Source organism: Opisthorchis viverrini, assembly GCF_000715545.1.
Source record: "Opisthorchis viverrini unplaced genomic scaffold opera_v5_157, whole genome shotgun sequence".
NCBI lineage: Eukaryota > Metazoa > Platyhelminthes > Trematoda > Opisthorchiida > Opisthorchiidae > Opisthorchis > Opisthorchis viverrini.
In genome coordinates, this window is record NW_008751813.1 from 891948 (window position 1) to 913609 (window position 21662).

At 42.4% G+C, this 21662-nt stretch overlaps 1 protein-coding gene across 1 annotated transcript in view; it reads right to left on the minus strand.

Annotated features, from left to right (window-relative positions):
* T265_14202 (hypothetical protein) overlaps positions 1–21662 on the minus strand; it is a gene marked incomplete at both ends in the record, with an annotated part of 144129 nt that overhangs the window by 107170 nt on the left and 15297 nt on the right. The window contains 7 exons of the mRNA XM_009172509.1: positions 2128–2472; positions 3290–3787; positions 6226–6324; positions 7452–7528; positions 12329–12484; positions 17196–17375; positions 17478–17564. Coding sequence (XP_009170773.1) covers positions 2128–2472; positions 3290–3787; positions 6226–6324; positions 7452–7528; positions 12329–12484; positions 17196–17375; positions 17478–17564 — 1442 coding nt within the window. The remainder of the gene's footprint in view (positions 1–2127; positions 2473–3289; positions 3788–6225; positions 6325–7451; positions 7529–12328; positions 12485–17195; positions 17376–17477; positions 17565–21662) is intronic.

Genomic DNA, 21662 nt, shown 5'->3' on the forward strand with positions numbered 1-21662 from the left:
TATATATATATATATATATATATATATATTGCCTCTTACTGTTCCAACTCTATTTGTTCGCGCTTGAAACAGGGGTGGGGGTTCGCACAACGAGCAATAAGCGTGTGACCCAAATACCTAAACTTTTTCGCGGAAAACCGTCCACTCAACCTGGTACTATGCACTGACGGTGGCATCTTGACCAGTGATGGAATGTCTGTAACCCGTCTGCAAAACTCGGCGAACAGACAAACCACTTAGAAATACACGCAAGCTGTCCATTTTCTGCAGCATTATAAAAAAACAGAGTGGTCCATTTCAGTGTTATTGCCCAAAAATCCGTAAATGTCCGTTGTACATCCCTTAAGAGAAAAGCGTAAGACGTGGTACCTTCGAAACGATGCCACAATATATTTTGAGTAGAATTAGTTGCTCGTGGGACGTGTGTCTAATAGGAATCGTATCCCGAGAATCCAGCACCGAGTTGCTGAAACTTATTGGTTGGTTTGATCGATTTTGCGAGTTCAAATCGGATTTTTCACCGTAACTAGAATGACTAAATAGCAAGTCCCCTTGAACATCCGCAGCAGGTTTTTATTATTAGTATATCCAATCTACGTACCCTGCAAGCAAGGAATCATCAACTTAGTCGGACGATGCGAGGGGAGTGGACGGATCAGGCAACAAGAACCAAAGCTTTGGTGTTGACGAGTCAAAAGTTACATGATCTAAGTAGGATAGGTCAGACCCAAGAGTCACTTGGACACCGGTCACTCAAGGAGCTAGCCAACCTTCAATGAAGCAATCATAATCAAACGTAATCAAGCAAGTCATCACGTCATCAGAAACACATCTTAGCACAAGTGCAGCACGGCTCAGAGCCCAAACACCGACGCTCTACGATGCACCGCTATCTTATTACTCACCAGTGTTATCATTGCGGTTGGTGGTGAAACGTTTGCAGACGAATTGCCCAGCCCAGATAACGGGACAACAACTGTCTGCCTGGGCTACCAGAATTTTCCTCAATAGACTGCCTAAATTATGGTCATCAGGACGTGATTTTAGCGTGTGTTGGACTAAAGATACTGGACAAGCAGTTATTGCTGAGAACCAAGTGACCATCCAGTTGTGGCCATGTGCACTTTTGTTTCCAATCCATACTAGAGCCTTGAAATATTCCGAAAAACGGAAATTCGACGTTCTCCTAGGTCAGGTCAAATAGTCATGGAAATTCCACTGTTGTGTTCATACCATCGAGCATTTATCGTGCAGTTTAACATGTAAATCTGAATCAACAAAAAGAGTTCAATTTTTTGTTGTTTACCTCGGTGGGGATGAATCACATATTTGCTGGTTCATGAAATGCATACTTCATGTTTTGCTTCCTGGGCGTGTTGCACTCCGACGGTTCGATCATTCAATCGAGCATTTATCGTGCAGTTTAACATGTAAATCTGAATCAACAAAAAGAGTTCAATTTTTTGTTGTTTACCTCGGTGGGGATGAATCACATATTTGCTGGTTCATGAAATGCATACTTCATGGTTTTGCTTCTGGGCGTGTTGCACTCCGACGGTTCGATCATTCACATGACTTGGCAACAGAAACAAGTTTCTGTTGAATTTGTCTTAGTAACTGACCCGATCTACCACCATACTGTGTAAATGTCCTTTTACGGTGTGCTGGTTAAGACTGAAAAGTTCAGCCTTTAATTGGACTCATTGTGTGCGTGTGGAGGAGTCATGTGTTACCTTAAGTCCATGGTTCAGTAAATGTTAGGTCGGATGCTTGTCCAAAGTATTCTGGTTTCTTTTGGGTCATTTGTATTCATGCTAAAAGGCTTCATCACCATCAACATTAGACTGGTTACCCGATGGGAGACATTTCTAATTCATATATGCACATCAGTATGGGACGTTTCTAGGTAAATTTCATGACGTTGACGATTCTGCAATGCCATCCGTTAGTAGACTGAATTAAATATATATCATGCTTGAGCCTGCACTTTGAGCCCTCCAGTGAACTGACAATGAAACTACATCGAATGTTAACTATGTTAACTATGTTAAAACAACTATCGGGTGCCACTTTCATTCAACACTCTTACCAACGTCCAAAATGATATAGCAATCAATCGTGACTCACTGACTATCTGTCGATTCATTTCGTCCACCGTAACCACTTTGCGTGTTTTTTTCGGCGGTCCACCTTTGTGGCTGGAAGAGTACGTGGAAAGTTCCGTGTGCCGATGGCGTAAGCGAGTGAACAGATTGAGTAATGAGCTTGTTGATGAACTTTCTTCCGAAGAACCTTCGGAAATTCCCAAGTCAGAAACTTCAGGAGACTCCATCTTGTCTGTTTCCGGTACTTCTAGCGCACCACCTTTGCTAGCTAGAAACTTGAGCAGGCGTTGGCCCACGTTGTATTTGCGCTTGTGCCCTTTCCGTGGGACCAAGGTTTCCGTTGGTGGAGGCATGAGATCTGAGTCAGCTAGAATAAACGAAATGGAAAAGTTGGCTCCAAAAGCGTCAGAAATTTTCCATCACATCCTAACCATAGATGATATTCATTTGCAGTGTTATTCATCCGGGACCATCATCGTCATCACTGCCAAAGACAACATAATATTAGTGTTGAGAATGGAAGCTTCGCTGTCTTACAGGATCGAGAACAACAAATTAATGAGATGACTCGTATCTACAAGAGGATAAACTCCGGTCTGATAGGTGGTTCCGACCGACTCGGTAACTTTAGTTATTTATGCCCAAGCTGGCCTCGAACTAACGTACTGCCTAACGAAGTTGACTTTTCGAGTGCAATTACAATGGCTCTGATAAATATCTCCACTTTTGCGGGAATTTCTACTCTAATTAGACAGGTTCATTGCTACTGAAGATGAATAGAATCGATTTTCCAAGGAATACCTTTCTGTTTAAGTGAGGGCTAGTAATTGTGAGTATCAACCACAAGTGAACAGGCGGTTAAGTGTTCAACCACTGACTACGAAACTCAGCGAGTTTCCAAAGACGCGCAATACTGATGATTCCCAACAAGAACGTACAATGCTTCTCAACTTTTCAGCACATATTGGCTTCATTGACAGAAAGCTGATTGAATGAGACACCTTATCTTCAATAGGAGTCTCAAGACATTGAAAGTGTGGAAGTACTAGATTGCTATGCGATGAAAAGTTAGCAGTACTACAAAAGGATTGATGGCTAGGTAGGATAAACAACTGGACTATGCCTAAACCGAGACGCTGGATTATAGAAATTAACCCATGAGTATCACTGGTCAAACAACCCACCGATGGTATCTGTCGTAGCTTCTTTGTTAGTCTTCCGGCGTGTACTTGAGAAGATGCTTTGGATACCCTTCTTGCGCGGTGACATTTCAGATTGCCCATACGACTCCTCTAAGCCCGAAATTTCAGTATTATCATACGCCAATGTATCATAAGTACCACAGTGCTCTTCCACCGGAGGTAAAGATAACCGACACAGGTTTAGTTGTCCCAAGTAATGCTGTCCGTTTAGCTGGATAAGCCCGTCAAGTGTTTCAAAACGAGAGAAGCTGACGTATCGAGTCATTCGTTGGTCACCGGCAGAATGGGAGTTGAGATTCTCGAGGGAGTCATGGAGTCTGACGGCGTTGTCTGGACTCATTGGATCACTGAGATGATTTTTCACCGGGGTAGCAGTGCTGCCTGGGAAGGCCGTGGTAGTGCTTTCGCCAAAAGCCGAACCAGGAGAGATCCGTTCCTCACGTACGTCAACGTGAACTGAAAATAGATCACCATATGTGACTGTTTCAAATGTCATCAACTACATTCAGCCACTGACAGATAAGTCACCACTCACAGAGGGGTACGTATATCTTTCCAGGTGCGGATGGAACGTAGTTAGTTTTTGGCCCTTTGAGTGAGCCCGGTAGCGATACCAGATAACACTCAAGGACTACCATATAAGATAGACTTTCGGAATCATTGGAGTTTTACAACAATAAAGGCTTATCCATCTGTGCCATAGCTTAAGTTGATACCTCAAGCAGTGAAATATTCGCTCTGCGTTGATCATCAGAGCAGACCAGAATCATCAGGAAAAACGCCGTGAGATAAGGATTATCACGTGCTTACCTTAGTGTGGTCTGAATTTGACTAGTTAGCGGCCGATTTCGCTGAGGAAGAACAGTCTTAATGATTTGGTAACTGCAGACGCTTGGTGAAGATTTTCAACTACCCATACAATAACCAATCGCATCAACACGAAATTGCATAAAAGCAAGCGTCTTTTTTGGCCTTGAAGACCTGCTGCTCAGCTTGATCCCATGACGAGAGCATGAGGGCAAGTGAGCAAATGAAGTTTAGTCACGTGCTTGTTTGATGGGGCAGAAGGACGATCTAACACCCGTGTAAAAAAGCGTTGGCCAGCATAACAGTGAGGAGTGTACAGAAAGATTCTGTACAACAAACTGCATGTACAAAACACTGGAGATCTAATTATGCGTAGTATTTACATATTTTTTACACATGTGAATACAGAGGTACCTCTCCAGGGGATGACATGAGTCGTCAAACAGTGGAAAGAGGAGCCAACAAAGTTGGGATACGGAAGACAACGTTATTAGTTCACCATATCCACAAGAATAAGTTGCTCGGGTTGTAGGAATTTTTCACCTGATGATCATCTTCGACCATCAACTGGCGATTCAGGCAGTGTTGTGCTTGCCTAACTGGGGCTGATACACTAGCGAACTAGTGGCATAAATAAAAAAGCCAGAATATTTGGAGTCTGATTAACCACTAAATTACCGCATAGTCATTTTGACTGCCTTGTTGTTTGCCGGTTCCAATTCACCAGCCTACTTCCGCAGATTAGTATCCTTCGGAAAAGTCCCATATCCAGCGTCTTTGCACTGGAGAACACCAGTTGTGTTACAAAATGTAGGATTCTCATAGAACTCGTAAAAATGTGATAATCTGGGATTTTTAACGTGTTTTCTAGGGAGATGAGCGTAAGGAAACACATTCACATGGAATGTAACGCAAAGCTTCAAAGAAAATGAAAAACCAAATGACACTATATATTTGAATCATATGTCACGTGTCTACATCACCCGTATCAAGCCCAAGAGGTCAGTGGTTCCAAGCAACTTACAGACGTATTTTGTGTATAGCTGAACTAAGCGGGAAATCGGAGCGAAACTTCGTTAACAGTACGGTTTCATTCAACTCAAATCGTACAGTTTGTATTTCCTTTAGTGAAACAGGTGGCAGTAAATGTTCTCATGATCGTGTCGGGTTACACAATGGTCTAATTATATTATCTGTGTTTGACACTGTTTCTGCCTCCCAGAGAGAGAAAAGCAGAAGAACCATTTGTCATTGTGAAACCGATTTAGTGTCACTCCCCTTAAAAAGATATCGTTCTAACCTGTTTAGTCTGTGAGAGATTACGTTTGGGAATCTAGGGAGCCGATTGCAGCGTAGAGAGAGAGTTGTGTCTCATCGTCCTCAAAAGTATGTTGGCTTGTATGCAAAATGAACTCATGGACTTAGTGCGTGACGGCTTCATCAGTCCTATTTTCACAACATCGGTGACCATAGAATTTTCAAAGATTCATTTCGGCCGGTGAACCCAGAGGAATCTTTACGGTCAACTTTGTTCCAAACGAATCATGAAACACTACTTCGTTTGCGGTTCTGTTGTCCTGACAGATAATTTGAAGAATGTTTTCTAAGCTTGAGCCACATTGATGCTGTATTGTGAGCTGCGGTCAATCTCCAGTACCGTCTAATCAATTGCGACTGTCTCGTGTGTCCATGATCGCGCCCAATCCCGTCATTCTGTGACACTGGCGGGTCATCCACTCTCCAGACAGGAAATAGATCAGATTCCTGTGGCTAACAGACTATTGGACTCCATCTTGAGTATTTAGTCAGGCGAAGGTGTGAGTCACGCTTTGCGCCAATCATTTAAACTACTTGAACCGAATTTAGCGAATATACACTCATTTGCAAACTAATTTGGTTTTTTCGAAGTTGGATGCAACACCTATCACGTTTTATCAAGAAAAGCCACTCAACAACCTTTCGTTACAATTTATGGGGGAAAAACTAGGGCAGTCTGAAAAGTAGAAAACAGTCGAAGAGGATTCGATGATCAAAGTAAAAACGCAAAATGATCGAATTTGCTTAAACTTTCGAATGCATTTACACGCTTTCATGATGAAGGTTTGACTCACCACTAGTTGAAGGTTTCCGATTGGTGGTATGGAGTTCCATGCGCATTGTGGAAGGGAATGCTTTGTGGAGGTGAGACGAGAAAACAATAGTCAGCAGGGCTGACAGAACCTATTGCAAATTAGCAGCTCCAATCGGAAATCAGTCTTACACACTTGCAAAATGAAAAAGGAAAAACAGCGGTCTAAAAGATGGCGTGGTGAGAGTAAAATACAATAATTTGTGTGGAGTTTATTCGAACAGTGCTGAGAAATTCAAGACGACTGAGTATATACCTACCGAGTGTTTGACTTAAAGTTCATTATACACCATTCCAAAATTTCATCATATCATCATCATAACCCCGATGAAAGAACTTAGTGGTTGTTGACATGGAAGCCAACAGACCCCTCAAACCCTAACGTTGACATTTGGATTCAGTGATGAGATGAAGGCGTCCCCTCTGGAGGGCTCATGCGCCCGTGCTTTCCCTAAAACGTTTATACTTCCAAATCAAGCTTTTAAGTAGTAATCAGGGAACGTTGTTCGTGTGTAAAGATCTCTCAACGAGCGGTTGTTCATAAGCTAACGTGTGAACGTGGGTAGGTGAAACCGACTGGAATATACTATTTTATCATTTACTCACGGATTCGGATGAACATAGGAATTCTCTGAACAGAAGAGAAAATTTAAACTGTCGAGTAACGGTCCGACATAGAATATACATCACCACGTAGTTTTACGGTGATGTGCAAGGGCGCACTATTCGAATCCGTGTCTGGGTACGCTCTTTACGTGTATTTAGCGATCCAGGATCCACAGAAGAGTCTTTCCATCATAATCTCAGTCGTTATCATATACAGCATGACATTAGTGTTCAGCACAGATGCTTCACTGTCGTTCCCAAATCGAATGATGATGAGTTTTGTATGTCGCTTCCCATTGAATTTCTTGGTGATCTCAGATTTTGCAAAAACGTCTGCGAAGATAATTTTACAAAGATCTGGTCTGAAGAGTGCGTTCACGTGCCAGAAATAATGGGATCGAAAACTATGGGGACTGAGTTTGTATGCTTTACATAACCGACGAGCTTCCCGCAGAGCAAGTGAGAGCAGTGTGCATTTCTAATATCGTTGAACAAACGGCAATACAGCGTCTAAGGAATATGGATAAGAGTGGAAGGGGTGGATAGATAGCGGGAAAAATCATATGGGCATAAGGAAACTATATGGACTGCGGCACGTCTTACCATCACAAAGGTAATCAAAATCGTCCCTCTGGAATGTTAGTGGGTCCACAATGCACTGACAGGAATGTAGGTGGAGGCTGAAACAAATAAGGAGAGAAAATTTCTCTAAAGAAACATTGCGAAGGGCCCGTCTATTGGTTGCGGGCACGAAAAAAAATGGAAACCCTGTTCAGTTGTTTTTCAGCATTAAGAAGTAAACCGCGTGAACAAGTACCTAATTTTGCACAAGTACACAAGTCTATCGCTACTTTCTGAAAAAAAGTTGCGCACACCTGTGCGCAAATTTTTAGTAAAATCGAACTTGATAAAATCATAGCCCTTCTTCTTGACGGACACCAATTAACATTTTTCCTGCCTCAGTCAACCGAAATCACACTGAAACACAGTGGATTACTATTCATTTTTTATCAGTATCACTTTACACTGTTACATTCTTACGTATTATTGATAACATTTTTATTATTGCTGTTAGCTTATATACAAGTCTTGATACGGGGTCCAAATGGCTCAGTGGTAAGGCTTGGGCAACTTGGCAGTATCCCAGCCCTCGTGTTTTTCTGATGGCATGACAGTTTGGCACCAAAATTGTGCTACAACTGAACAAGTTTTACACAAAGTTCTGTGAACAGGTAGTAAAGAAGCAATGATATGTGGGTCTCACCTTTCTTCGAATATGGATAGCGATCGATTTGAGTGTCAACTTTGCCTTAAGCAATTTTGATGTTAGCTATTTTAGACACCGGCTTCATCGAACTGGCAAGTTGACTATTGCATCCATATCGAGGGGTCGTAACTAAAAATGGCTTAATCTTGCAGTACACTCGCGCAGCTTTGGTCTGCCTCATGCATTTTGTTGATATTCAATGTCTTAAGCTTTTACAAGACTAATAAGCAATTCACGTTCAGATCACTTTCATTTGAACTGTTCATCACTCGTCCTGGCACAATTATTCTGGTGAGACCACATTAAAGAGAGGGAAGCACTGGCCTTAAGTTGCACACTCTTTAGATCTAAATAGCAGTTTATATACATTGCCCTGCCGGGGTATCAACTCAGGCATCTGAGATGCGGGGTCGACGCGTTATCACTGCTCCACTAGCGCACGCTGGACCCCTCTGGATTATGACCGATAAATTCATTCTCCTGTCGTTCTAAAGTTCGAACAATAGCTGTGATCGGCTGCGCTTTTGCACTGCGGCATCTGGCACATGTTGTCAAAGCCGATCATCGCGTCCAACTGGACGGCAAAACCAACGGAACTTGAAATATTCGCTCTACGTCATTAGTCATTGATTCATTGCAGCAACTAGTTTGATGTGGTCGATGGGCGACAACCGGTTTGCTTGGGGCTGGAGGCATTGTTTCAGAAGAGTTGGCCCAATTCAAAATACCTGTGAGCAAGGTTCATTCTTGTCAAACGGGGGTGCCAAGAAATTGATAACACTGGCACCCGTTAACCACATATCAGTCTCCTTAGGTGTCGGTGATAGCTGGTTCGACGGTGAAGTTTCGACTGTCACCTACTGCCTGTAGACCAGTTTGATTGAATAGGATGTGAATTTCCCCGTTGCTCGCCTCCATTGCCAGGTTGGTGTATGCCCCAAACCATAGGTGATAACCACATCCTAACCACCAACCCCTGTCAGCAATGGCACCTAAGGGTGTCCAAGTATGAATAAAAATTCTTTGTTTTCTGTGTAGGCGTGATCATTCTTCCGTTGGCTATACATGATGAAAGGAAAGCCCGGTCACGAAAATGTTCAGCAACACCGGTTCATCTAAATCCGTGTGCCTTCAGTCTAATACACTTCAGCTTCTTCAATCCATCCGTATCGCCTATAGTTCCGGGTTTTACCATGGTATCACTGAAAGTACCGAATGGGCGTGCGGTCACACATGTTCAGGCTCACAAAATTCATTTTAAAGGATGACAACTTAGAAAACAGAAAGTTAGTGATGACTAAAAACGCAGTTCGGATACCCAGGACGCACCGGCCTAGTTGAGCTACTGAACTAGTCAGTGTAGACACAGTGCGCACGATGTCATAAATGATGCACAAATACAGCTTTAAGGAGCGAGTACACAGACTGCTACATCCCGACTCAAACTCCCTTTGGAGGTAGGGGAGGAGCTCAGAAGCAAGGGGGGTGTAACGGTATACACTACTGACGAAACGTGTAAGTATCGCCTGGTCAGATGTCGAAGATCCATCCCTACATCTGAATGAAATTCGGTAGAGAAATTATGAAATCAATTTTCAACGCTTGCTCAGTATCGTTCGACCTGCAAAGGAAGTCCAGGAAAGTTCACAAGGATGTTTGAAGATCTTCACTTTTTAAATGCTCGGTGCAAATGAGATTTTTGCTCTCGTTCCTAATAACCTTTAGCGTGTAGTTGGTGTTGGTCAACAAAACGTTCTTGCTCTCACTGGCGTGGTGGAACAAAGCAAAATCAGCTATCGATCTTAGTGATGGTTCCTTATAAGAACTAATGTGTTCTGACTGCACGTTATTTCGGAATACTGACAGTTAGCCTGATTTTCCCGTTTTTCAACGCTATTATTTTCATTCCCCATTTTCTGCACTGAGAAATTCGGTTGGTAATTTACAGGACGGACATTTAACGGCTTGGTTAGGTCCAGCGTCCGTCGATTATTGCTATGCTTGTCTTCTGTTCACAACTGTTTATTTTTGTCGCCATATAAGTGAGTGTCCCTGAAGGGTGGAAATTTCGTCTTGACTGGAATCGAACGTAGACGGTCAGGATGGATACCAGGCCACTGGCCATAAGCCACGTGACGATTGCACACAGCCGCTCTACCCAGGACGGGTCCAAGGTCGTTCCCTTCTGCATGCGATTCCCTGTTGGCTTGTCTCTGTCTGACTGAAGTGCAGTCCGGTTACACCAAATGTGTGACACTACGCGGTACGGTGCACGACATTTTATGGCGTGGTGTGGACCTGCTGACCAGGTTTCACCTCCAACCCTTCTGTCTGTTGGTTGACTTTCTGAATGCGATTTCTTCTTGCCAGTCAGGCCACTCTATGCTGAAAAGCAGAGAAGCACTGAATACTGTTTCAGCCTCAGAAATACGCATCCCTTCAAGAGGTTTCGAACTCCAGCCCTTCCGGCTGGTGGTTTGAACAGCTAAGCACTCGGCAACAAGTGTCTGGCATATCATTATTGTGATTAACTTGCACTTAGACGGAAATAACGCCACTCATCCTTCACTCATTGAAACCACATCACGTGGCCACGTTTTGGCTGAATCCTCGAGTGACAACTTCTTAGATGGACGTTTCACCCTTCTTGTGAATTTACATTCTTTCTGAGCTATTTATGGTTTATTGATGGTTTGAGGTATTTTCCATTTGAGGTTTCATCCTGTAGGTGAACCAATCTCTCCTGGAAGGCCGAGAAGCACTGTATAGATGTTTCATTCTCATTAGGATTCATCAACTCTGTTCACTTATTTTATGCAAACGGTCTTATGGCCCTCATTGACCTTGTCCGTCCTGTGTACAAATTTGTTTGTTCCGTAAATTCACTTGACGTACTGCTACACTGAATACCACACGGAAACTGCCACAGTGATTGTTATAGCTGTCTCTTACAGCCCTCCAAATGTCTACGGTACACTAGTACTGATCATCCAGACCCGTCTGTTTGTCGAAGTCCTATTGTCTGTGTCAATATAGATGTTGCCGCTGCTCAATCCCCAACAACAGATATTCTCTCCAATTTCCTCTCTAACTCCGGGGCTGCGTGATGTCGAATGAATCTGTCATGCATCACAACTGATTTGAATGGTCAGTCTAATTCTATCCGTAAGGGTCCACTAAAGGTGACCCTAGTTTACAGAACTGTGTGGTGCATGTCTTATTCTGTCTAATACGAAATTGGTCCAATAAAAGTGGTAATGTTGCTCGTACCTATCAGCTAAGTGCCTTCCTAGGAAGTTTAACCAGGAAGACGCGTTTTGTCACTCGACACATACAAAATCTCCTTGTAATCAACGTTATTCCGGCAGACTACTCATGCATATTCACGAAACTTCGCACCCAGGACTCCAACCACTTTGGCCGCCAAAATTAACCTTCATACAAGATGGAGAATTGTGCATCAGGATTATTCGTCACTTCGTTCCAAACAAAACTGTGGGGCTGCACAGCAGGAATATCGACTTTTGAGTAACGCATTGCTTTGAAGACGTTTTAGAAAACTTGGAAAGACATTGGAACATGTTGTTCATTGAAGAATTGAAGACCAAATACTTATCTTTGTGGTCTACGGGATGCTGTCTGCGAATAAGGAATGCGAGGCCGGACAAAAAAAACTAGAGGTGTACCATGGTACTATATTGAACGTAGCATGGCTGGGCTTAACGACAGAGGCAAATGAGTTAACTGGACTTGAAGGGAGATCAGTTTTAAGCATGTATTAAGAGATCAGAACACGATAGTTAGTGGTTAACTGTTCGCTGTAGAGGTTGTCTATCAATTCCAGGGGGAGGCATTTTAAAAAATGCACCAGCATCACGCATCAATTTACACAGCTCGTTTGCATTCGTTCTTATAACGTCAACATTAGCATATTGTACTGTGTCTTGCTGCACAATCGTTCAAGGCTGAACTGTGCGTCATTCAAAGTGTGGAAATATCCGATTTTCGCATCCCACTGTACGTCAGAAGCTCAGCTGTCTGCCGAAAATAGGTTTTGTGATTATCGATCGGCATATCAAAAACCCAGTGGCTGTTTCAATGGTAATTAATTTCTCGAGTACCACAGGTTTGGTGTTGACCTTATCAAACTAAAATGTCTTCCATTATTTAGTTCATTTTATATACAGGAGAGAAATGGCTCTTGTACACTCACCGAAATAGGCGTAGTCTTCGGGCTGGGTATGGACGACAGTGATACGCGATTAGGCTGATATTGCCTTGCAACCGTAGTCCAACGTTGGACGAGGAGGAGTCGGTGTCGTTGGTAAAACGTATAATTGTGTTACAAGTGTTTGTTGACGAAAAATCGCTGTAGTAAGCAAATGGGAATTGTTTGAATATCATTATGGTGAATTATATTTGATATAAAATTAACAACTGGTTAATATTTGGTGGAAAAGGCATGACATGGCGTATGACATCGGAAGAGCTATAGGTCTACTGACTGACCAGTTGACCACCAAAATGATGTACTCTATGCTACTGATAGCGTATGGCAGGATCCGCTTTTTGAAAATACGATATTTACTGTATAAGCAAGATATGTATCAGGTCTCTTGGCAACGAAATAGTATTTCTTCATCGCATTATAGATGGGTGAAACTGTTTATTCTTCTGCAGCCAAATAGGTTAGAGTATAAAAACACGGTCATAAAGAGAACTTCTGGAATGAGCGGCTGAAATGTAGGATAGTGCATGATTAGAGCGGGATAATAACACATCATGCCTAATCTCGTGACTGGAAATAACCAGGTAGGTACAGCAGGATCAGCACGTGTCGCTAAGTTTAGCAGCTTTGACCGTTTACCGGATCTTCCAACAACTAAGTACGTGAAATATGAATGGAAGGTGACGAAAGGCACTCATTCGCAAATTATACTGGTGCAAACGGGAGGTTTGATACTAAATCCCAAACGAACCTCTCGTTTGTGACACTCCTCAACTGATTGTGTTGCACGAAAACCGCCTTACGTTTACCCCGGCATGGTATTCAAGATATCGCAGTATGTTTAATCGACGGAATGCACTACAGATAAGAAAGTTGAGGTTAATTTGCAGATGAGTGTATTTCGCCAGGTACACAGGATTTGATGTACAGGTAGAGCTCAAAAATTCGGAAAATGCGCCCACCTGATGGGTCTGAAGAAGGGTGAAAACGGTGGTACGATGTAAGACTTTTCAGCAACCTTGGGACATGAACAGGAGACTTTTCTTGGTCAAGTGGGCCTTTCTGTCTCTCAGCGATTCTCACATAGGAGGCTGATTGTACTAAATCAAATTCATACCGTTTTGGTACTTACTTATCTTTGGAAAAGTGAAAATTCATGGGGCGGATAGAATAAGTATCCATATAATATCCGTTTGGATAGTCTACCGCCACCCTCAGGCAAATATTCTGCGTGATTTACACTAAAGCTGGCAAATGTTGAACTCGAGTTTTGCTCTCATAGGAGCTTGACACTAGTTTATATCCTTGGGATTGACTCCAGGCTTCCTATATGAAATTCGAACTTGCTGCAACTACTCCACCAGCGCACGCTACCAACACATGAATTATTGTTCACAGGCAAACTTGTTCACTGTTGTATCAGTAAAATGGAGACATCAGAAAGATCCAAATTGGCTACCTTTAAACATTCAAATTTCCTGACAAATTAACCGCACCGACTGAACCAAAAGTCACTCTGTTGCGAAACTTTTCTGTGGTTTCAACCATGGTTTTCTGCTGCAACTGGCTTCATATAATAAATGAAGAATTTTCTACTGATGAAATAAGTGGTATAAGGTGATTGCCTAAAATTTGGGGACAGGTCATTACAGATTTGTTGTGCTTCGAGCTGACTAGATGGGCATAATACGTAGAATTTAAAAAAAGATTTATGCTCTAAGCACTGGGTGAAAGTTCAGCTTTCAGCTCAAATGCATGCCGAAACTGGTAATGACTGGTATTCGGTAGGACGTTCGCAGAAGAAAGCTCGGTTTGACCTACGCGCTTCCCATAATGCGGAAGAATGTCAAAATCGATAGACTTAGTGGAATTCCAGTCCTAAAAATTCATACTCAAAAATGCGCTCACTGCTTTCATTTAGGTTTCACTTACTTTCGAGTGCACAGCTAAGTGTACGAATGCCTGTAGACTTAGCTAATCCTTTTAAAGAAATTGCTGCACAAACATTAATTTCGTCAGCATACTGTAAGTGAACAGTGCACAGTTGCAACGTTATTAAGCTGTAAAACGCCCAAAACTACTGATGGACTGACGGAGACACGATGACAGAATTCAAGCCAATGATGGGATGGATGAACGAAAGTTCTGGAGCTGAATTTTTTGTTCGGGTGTCGTAATTTGATTTGCAAGTAACTTTTTTCAGTGGTGTCAAAACCAGTTCAATGTGAAAAGCAGCATGGTAAGATACAGGCAGACATTATAAATTGAATAAAAAAACTTTTTAAAACATTTATGTCAGGAAACCCTCATTCAGACCAAACTAGGACGCAAATGACCTCTTACTTGGTGGATATTTCATTGCGAAAATCTTTGAAAGTGGGTGTCCTGAGTCTAAACTTTGCCTATTACAAGACGCGCTGCGTGTAATTTGCGTAAGAAGATCTGAGCTGAAGTGGGCGCGGAATTCCTGTAAGATAGTCTTGTTCAACTCCTCTCAGTTAACCAGAAAACCGTTTATCCTCAGAGGATGTTTGACACACACACAAGCACGACCACTTCGAAAGCTCCAAGTTAGATAAACAGCACTGAGATTAATTCTGTATGTAAAGGCAGGGTAGATGTAAAAGTGAACAAACTAAGTTCATCTTTCCGGGAGGCCTGATGATGTCTAGATAAACCGGTCTACTGACCGTGGATCATAAATATCGGAGCTTAAAACGCGCTACTCTTCAGTAGCAAAATGACGTTGCGCCGCGACTAACTTCAGCTTTCAGCTCAAATGCATGCCGAAACTGGTAATGACTGGTATTCGGTAGGACGTTCGCAGAAGAAAGCTCGGTTTGACCTACGCGCTTCCCATAATGCGGAAGAATGTCAAAATCGATAGACTTAGTGGAATTCCAGTCCTAAAAATTCATACTCAAAAATGCGCTCACTGCTTTCATTTAGGTTTCACTTACTTTCGAGTGCACAGCGAAGTGTACGAATGCCTGTAGACTTAGCTAATCCTTTTAAAGAAATTGCTGCACAAACATTAATTTCGTCAGCATACTGTAAGTGAACAGTGCACAGTTGCAACGTTATTAAGCTGTAAAACGCCCAAAACTACTGATGGACTGACGGAGACACGATGACAGAATTCAAGCCAATGATGGGATGGATGAACGAAAGTTCTGGAGCTGAATTTTTTGTTCGGGTGTCGTAATTTGATTTGCAAGTAACTTTTTTCAGTGGTGTCAAAACCAGTTCAATGTGAAAAGCAGCATGGTAAGATACAGGCAGACATTATAAATTGAATAAAAAAACTTTTTAAAACATTTATGTCAGGAAACCCTCATTCAGACCAAACTAGGACGCAAATGACCTCTTACTTGGTGGATATTTCATTGCGAAAATCTTTGAAAGTGGGTGTCCTGAGTCTAAACTTTGCCTATTACAAGACGCGCTGCGTGTAATTTGCGTAAGAAGATCTGAGCTGAAGTGGGCGCGGAATTCCTGTAAGATAGTCTTGTTCAACTCCTCTCAGTTAACCAGAAAACCGTTTATCCTCAGAGGATGTTTGACACACACACAAGCACGACCACTTCGAAAGCTCCAAGTTAGATAAACAGCACTGAGATTAATTCTGTATGCAAAGGCAGGGTAGATGTAAAAGTGAACAAACTAAGTTCATCTTTCCGGGAGGCCTGATGATGTCTAGATAAACCGGTCTACTGACCGTGGATCATAAATATCGGAGCTTAAAACGCGCTACTCTTCAGTAGCAAAATGACGTTGCGCCGCGACTAACGGTTCCGGTGGGCACCCCGCCTGTTTACGGAAAATCACGGGCAGATGCGAATTTAGTCTGCACTCCCGCCCTGTATTTCTCCTCCCACTCTTTACTTAGTCTCATTTCTTTTTTTGAATACGGCAGTTTTCTTTCAATCTTTTTTGTCCGGGTGCCGCAGAATAAGCCTCGATTTAGCCATTTTCATATGCGTGATATTTCCGAAGAGGAAGCGTTGGATATCTATCATGTGCAACAAAACACCTTAGCGAAATTCTGTAAAAAGACTAACGACCCAGTAAATTGGGGTAATACATGTGCACTGAAAAAAGCACGGGTTTAAAAACATTGCTCAACGGTATTTACAATGCCTCAGTTCCAAGCAGTGTTTTGGCCTTCCGGTAGTCTCTTTACTGTTTTGTCTGACTGGGTTATCTACCTCTGTGGTTGACAGAAAAGCAGTTGATAATACTAAAAGTTTTCCAGTTTTTGTCTTCAGAGGCTGCCTGTCCTTTTATTAACGTTTCTACTTCGAAAGGAAACTGACCCCTTCCACGTTTGTTGAGGCCATTTTAGGAAACCAAAGCCACTGGTCATAAATAGCGTAGGTGACTGCAGAATTTGTCTTTCTCAAATCTCACATCAACCAACCACACAACCACTGTGCCCTTTATACCTCTGAGAAGGACGCCATTATCTTTGTTGGAAAAAGAGGCAGGAGGACATTTAGCAGTCTCCAGGACATCGAAGGCACAGGACAGTGCAACCCAGAAGAACTTATAAGGCTCCAAGAAGATAGTTGAACCAAAGGGCATGGAATAGTGGAAACCGTCTCACCCTGAAAGATAATAACACTCCGGAAACTGGAACTGGAAAGGTAATGACCTGGAGCACGTTCTAGTAATACTGCCTTCTTTGCGGTCAGTTTGAAGCTGAAAAACTGACTGGTGATCAGCGCAACGTGTCTTATATTTTCTTATCATTTGGACCGGCCAAAAATAGAAACGTATTAGTACAAGTAGTTCCAAACTTTTGCTTGGTCACGTGAATGAAAAATAATATCCATTTATATGAATTACTCACTGTATGGACGTTGTGTAGATGTGGCGAAGCGGGAAACCGGAATAAAACTTGATGAAGAGCCGTAATTTGTTTTCTTCAAACACCGGGAAGTTATAAAATGCAAGGTTGTAAATGCCAACAGTTGCCCGCAAAATTCCGAGCGCGTTTTCCGGGGAGAATAGGCGCATATAACCGGAAAACCTGTGGTGTAGAGAAAGCAGTTAGGAAACACTTGACCAATATAGAAGGGGATGGTAACATGTGGTTACTATCATTCTTAACGTGAAAATAATGTCTACTCACCTCAACCAGGCAACAGGGGAAAGCAACTTGCCATTCGGATAGGAGGTGATGTATTGACGTAGCATACGGCTGGTTGTGGGGTCGTACCTTCAAATGCAGGAAAGTGCAGGTTTTTTAATGATAAGACGGAGCAACTACTGACGACCATTAGCAGCAGTTAGAATAAAGGGGTTCTAAAACTCTAGAAAGTCGATCCTCATAGTGGCTTTCCTAAACCTGATAAAAAAGCTGATGATGTACTCTGTATCTTGAGGCACTGGCGGCAAAAGATGGAAGTGCGGAGCAAATCGAAACATTCACTGTGAGTATATGAGTAACGTATTTAAAAAAGATGTACCAGTGAAGATTTTTGAAGAGAAATGGGTGGATGAATCAAGACCATTAGTAAAGAATTGGTCTTAAAAGAGATGCGTGCACGTATTCGTATTCCGCTCACTAAGCTCCACCTGGGGCGACCCCGGTTAAAATAAAACATGATGTGATTATCTTGGCCACATATCAACTAACTTACTGTGGCGTCACATCCATTTTTCTTTCCGTTTCGGCATACATGAATCAAGTCGGCAACACCGTCCCAAACAAGGTCGGGACGAAAATGTCTTGGTATAAAGTCACCTTCGGTGCAGTTAATTTTAACTACTTTAAAAGTGGCTAGTAGCAACTGGAAACAGATTATTCGAAGCGCACGAAGATATTGCGAAATACCGTCAATTCGTTGATGATTCCAATTGGGTGCATTCAACGGGCAACTCGTTTATATCCGGTAATTGAAGTGATAATTCACTTCCAAATGGCACTGCCTGCCTACTGTTCTGTTCCCGAATTATAATATTTGAAAGGGTTCGGCAACCAACTATTCACAATAAACACCCTGTGCGATGCGCTAACAGGATTCTCCCCGCTTGTGTTCCAAAGGCAGACACCATGCTGGGCGCCATATCTCAAGTTCCCATTCAAAATATAAACCTTCTATCCAAGCTTTGTTTCATTATTCACAAAGTTCTTTTTCTCTGAGAGACTCCTTCTATTGATATTTTTTGTTTCACGGAATTAGAGATATGAAGGCTGAAAACCTTACTTCAGTAAACAGTAACAGATGTAAGCTGCATACCTGACAACGCTCCAGGCAGGCCGTTTGTGACTGGTTTCGGAGTCTCTGCTTGCACCGTAATAGCCATACGAAAGAAGCCACCTGTCTTATTAGACCGACTTCCGGAAAATGTTCTCCTTGACGAGGACTTCAATTTTAACTGGTCATATTGAAAAGAAGAAAACCGTGCTACTTCGTCATTCGCGCTGGTCCGTAATCTCAGTATAACAATGAGGTCTTCTTCACTTGCTGTTTTTCCCTTTTATGGTTTAGGTATGTGCCTCATTGCTTGGTGTATCATAATTGATACGTCATTCGCGCAATTGAGCAAATGTTGAGCGTCTGCTTGGATCTAGAACATACGAAGTCAGTGAAGCTGTGCCTGGTTTTCAGTTAGTTTACTTGGAGCGTGATTTTCAATGCATCGGATCGAACCTCGAAGAGAAAAACCGAAAGAACAAATCATGAAGCTGAAAAATTTGCTAGTCCGTAAACCAAGAGAGATGTGTTCAATTCAAGTCTACGTGTAGCACGATCAAATCGTCCATTCGGTTACGTTGAAACAGCATGTAGTGCCCTAGAAGGCTTTTCTGTCAATACGCACAAGTTCACTTTTGGATTCTTCCGAAGCGGTCTTTCCGTCAGGCTCAACCTATGGCAAAATGCACAGGGTTCAAGTAGCGGGATTTACAACCAATGCTCGCTAACTTTGACCAGCACTCCGTTAGTTGTGATGCAATATCAGACTTGCTAGAGCTCCGGTTCGATGGATCCGAGATCAAAAGCTGATGTCCGGCTCAAGGCTCACATCAATATGTCCAACGAATTTTTGCTATCGATTAGCAGTTAAAAAACTTGTGAAAGGCCGCTTGAAGTCCGTTGGAATTTATTTGTATGCGATTCTTGTGGAAAAGTGGAGGGATACAATTTTATGGACAAGAACGATACTGTTTCTCATGTTTGAAACAGTGCGTCATAAATGTGCCTCAACTGTACGGTCATCATACCTTGTGGGTGATCTGATCCACACAAATGCGTGCAGCTTTGCTGACAATTCTTACATGACACATGGACAGTGTGTTGACAACTTTTACAATATTTACACATGACGCCGTACCGCAGTTTATTCGCGTCGTTGATAGCTTAGTAAATAAATAGCGAAACGCCGAGGAGAGGTTCGATCGAATCTGTTTCTAATGATATTTCTTGAACAAACGTACCTGGATAATGTCATATAAACGGGTTGTTTACTTTAATTATTATTTACCTTAACCGTATTTTAATTTGAAAATGAGTGATAAACCCCACATATATATAATTTAGTGCATAAGTACGCAAAAAGAGTAATGGGCATTGGAGGATTATCCCCGAACTGGGCAGAACCTCTTTGATGATGCATACCACCGAAGTACGTGAGTAGTGTCTGGTGTCTAATTTCCACCCCGCATCTGATGGATAATGAGGTTTGGTACTAAAACTATGGAGCTGCTTTGAATTGTTCGTTAATTATTTTTCACGGTTCGAAGAACGTCCAAGATGGTTCATGATGGTACGTCAGAAATGCTCACTAGTAAAAAACCTCTGTGCGGATGAGGTACTTATTTTCATGTCTAATGGGTCATAACGGCTTGGCTCGTGTTCTATGACAAACTGCTTCACATAAATGGCCGTCTATTCTCTCGCTAGTGAAAGCAGTTAAAACTGTTTATTGGGAAACACGAACTAAGCGGTTATAATCCACAAAGAACAAAAGTACCTTTTCGTGTCTAATGGGTCATAACGGCTTGGCTCGTGTTCTATGACAAACTGCTTCACATAAATGGCCGTCTATTCTCTCGCTAGTGAAAGCAGTTAAAACTGTTTATTGGGAAACACGAACTAAGCGGTTATAATCCACAAAGAACAAAAGTACCTTATCTGAATAAATCATTTTAAAAGTGAACGCTCTCCAAAGTCCCCCTGAATATTCCTAGACGCTCTTTGAGCAAACACTCATTTCCGTAGTACCCTTCACCTTCCATTAGATTCGAGAGAGGAGCCTGGACACCAGATCAAATAATACTCGTATGTTCGTCAGTAATATATACTGTTGCATTGGTAGTAGGCGGTCAGTCACTTTTTATCAGCCTTACAGTTGAGACCACGTCGCACGCACACTCTTGTCGTGGTTTCTAACCCAGTGTTTTTTTAATAAAAATTCTTCCTCAAAACAACCAACTGCATGCGACGAATGTGCGATGCGTTAAAGGCCGCAGTCTTGTTGTTGGGCTGTCTTGGTGTGGTGTTTATATATGCTACAAGACAGCCAAGAGACAAATCCGAAGCAACCGATTCTTTAACAGATAAATACTCTGGTCAACATGCAATTCCGTACCTACCGTGATCAAACAAATTATTTAAGCTATTTTTGAGTCGGTCCTATTTCGGGCGATTTTTTTTGACAAGTTCTGTTTACCAAAAAGCGATGGAATCGCCTGGTAATCAGGAAAGAATGGACATGCGTCCTACGCCAATGAATACAATTCTTCTGAAGGTTTGCGAAATTGTCTTGATGTTATTCCTAAATCTGCAGCTGCATCGGAAACGTGGGCGGCGCACCTTGTCCTTACAAAATGTTTTTCGTGGAGCGAAAAGTTCTTCCAGAAGCAGACGTTGGTCAAATCTAATTTCTTGCAAACGTTCAACTACCTTAAACAGCCATGTGCTCCACCCCGGCGCACACCTGTTATTCACACTAGCGGTTTTCGTTTTCGTTCAGGTCTTCTAAATAACCTTTTTTGGAAGCGGATTTTTCACCAGACACCTGTCATTCAGTCCTCTCTATCCGCGAGACTCAACGTCCCAGGTGCCTTGGTGACTCACGTGCGGTTTTTCTAACGAATGCGGGCGTGAAACATCTCTCGGTCGCAACGTCTGGTCACGCTCGTTATATCTGGCTTGGATAGTCAGAGGTTGCATCGGAATTAGTCATCAAAACTCGCGTCATTTTGTTATCGATCAGCTGTTGGGGATTTCGGCGCCATGAAATGATGTCTGATCTACGTGTAGGGAAACAACACAGTTATTCAACACACTACGGTCGAGCCAGCCTGACG